The sequence below is a fragment of the Haliaeetus leucocephalus genome, unplaced genomic scaffold (genome assembly GCF_000737465.1).
Source record: "Haliaeetus leucocephalus isolate CR32 unplaced genomic scaffold, Haliaeetus_leucocephalus-4.0 Scaffold889, whole genome shotgun sequence".
Classification (NCBI taxonomy): domain Eukaryota; kingdom Metazoa; phylum Chordata; class Aves; order Accipitriformes; family Accipitridae; genus Haliaeetus; species Haliaeetus leucocephalus.
Window position 1 is genome coordinate 1,057,284 of NW_010973325.1, and position 257 is coordinate 1,057,540.

The window sequence follows — 257 nt, forward strand, 5'->3', positions numbered from 1 at the left end:
GGCCCCGGCCCGGGGCACCGCCACCCCTCCCAGGCCGGCGAAGCGGCCGCCGGCGCCTCGCCCCCACCCCGGGCAGGGCCGGCGAAGGGAGAGCTCACTCACCCCCAGCTTCCTGCTGCGGATTTTCACGTAGCCCTGCTTGACTATATCGTTAAAGTTGGAGGCCATGGCCAGCGCTGCCTGCTTCCTCCCCTCCGCGCCTGGAGTCGTCGTCGTCGTCCTCCTCCTCCGCCGCCTCCTCCTCCTCCTTCTCCCCC

At 71.6% G+C, this 257-nt stretch overlaps 1 protein-coding gene across 1 annotated transcript in view; it reads right to left on the reverse strand.

Annotated features, from left to right (window-relative positions):
- DOK6 (docking protein 6) overlaps positions 1–168 on the reverse strand; it is a 254,005-nt gene extending 253,837 nt beyond the window's left edge. The window contains exon 1 of the mRNA XM_010583294.1: positions 103–168. Coding sequence (XP_010581596.1) covers positions 103–168 — 66 coding nt within the window. The remainder of the gene's footprint in view (positions 1–102) is intronic.
- Positions 169–257: the final 89 nt, after the last annotated feature.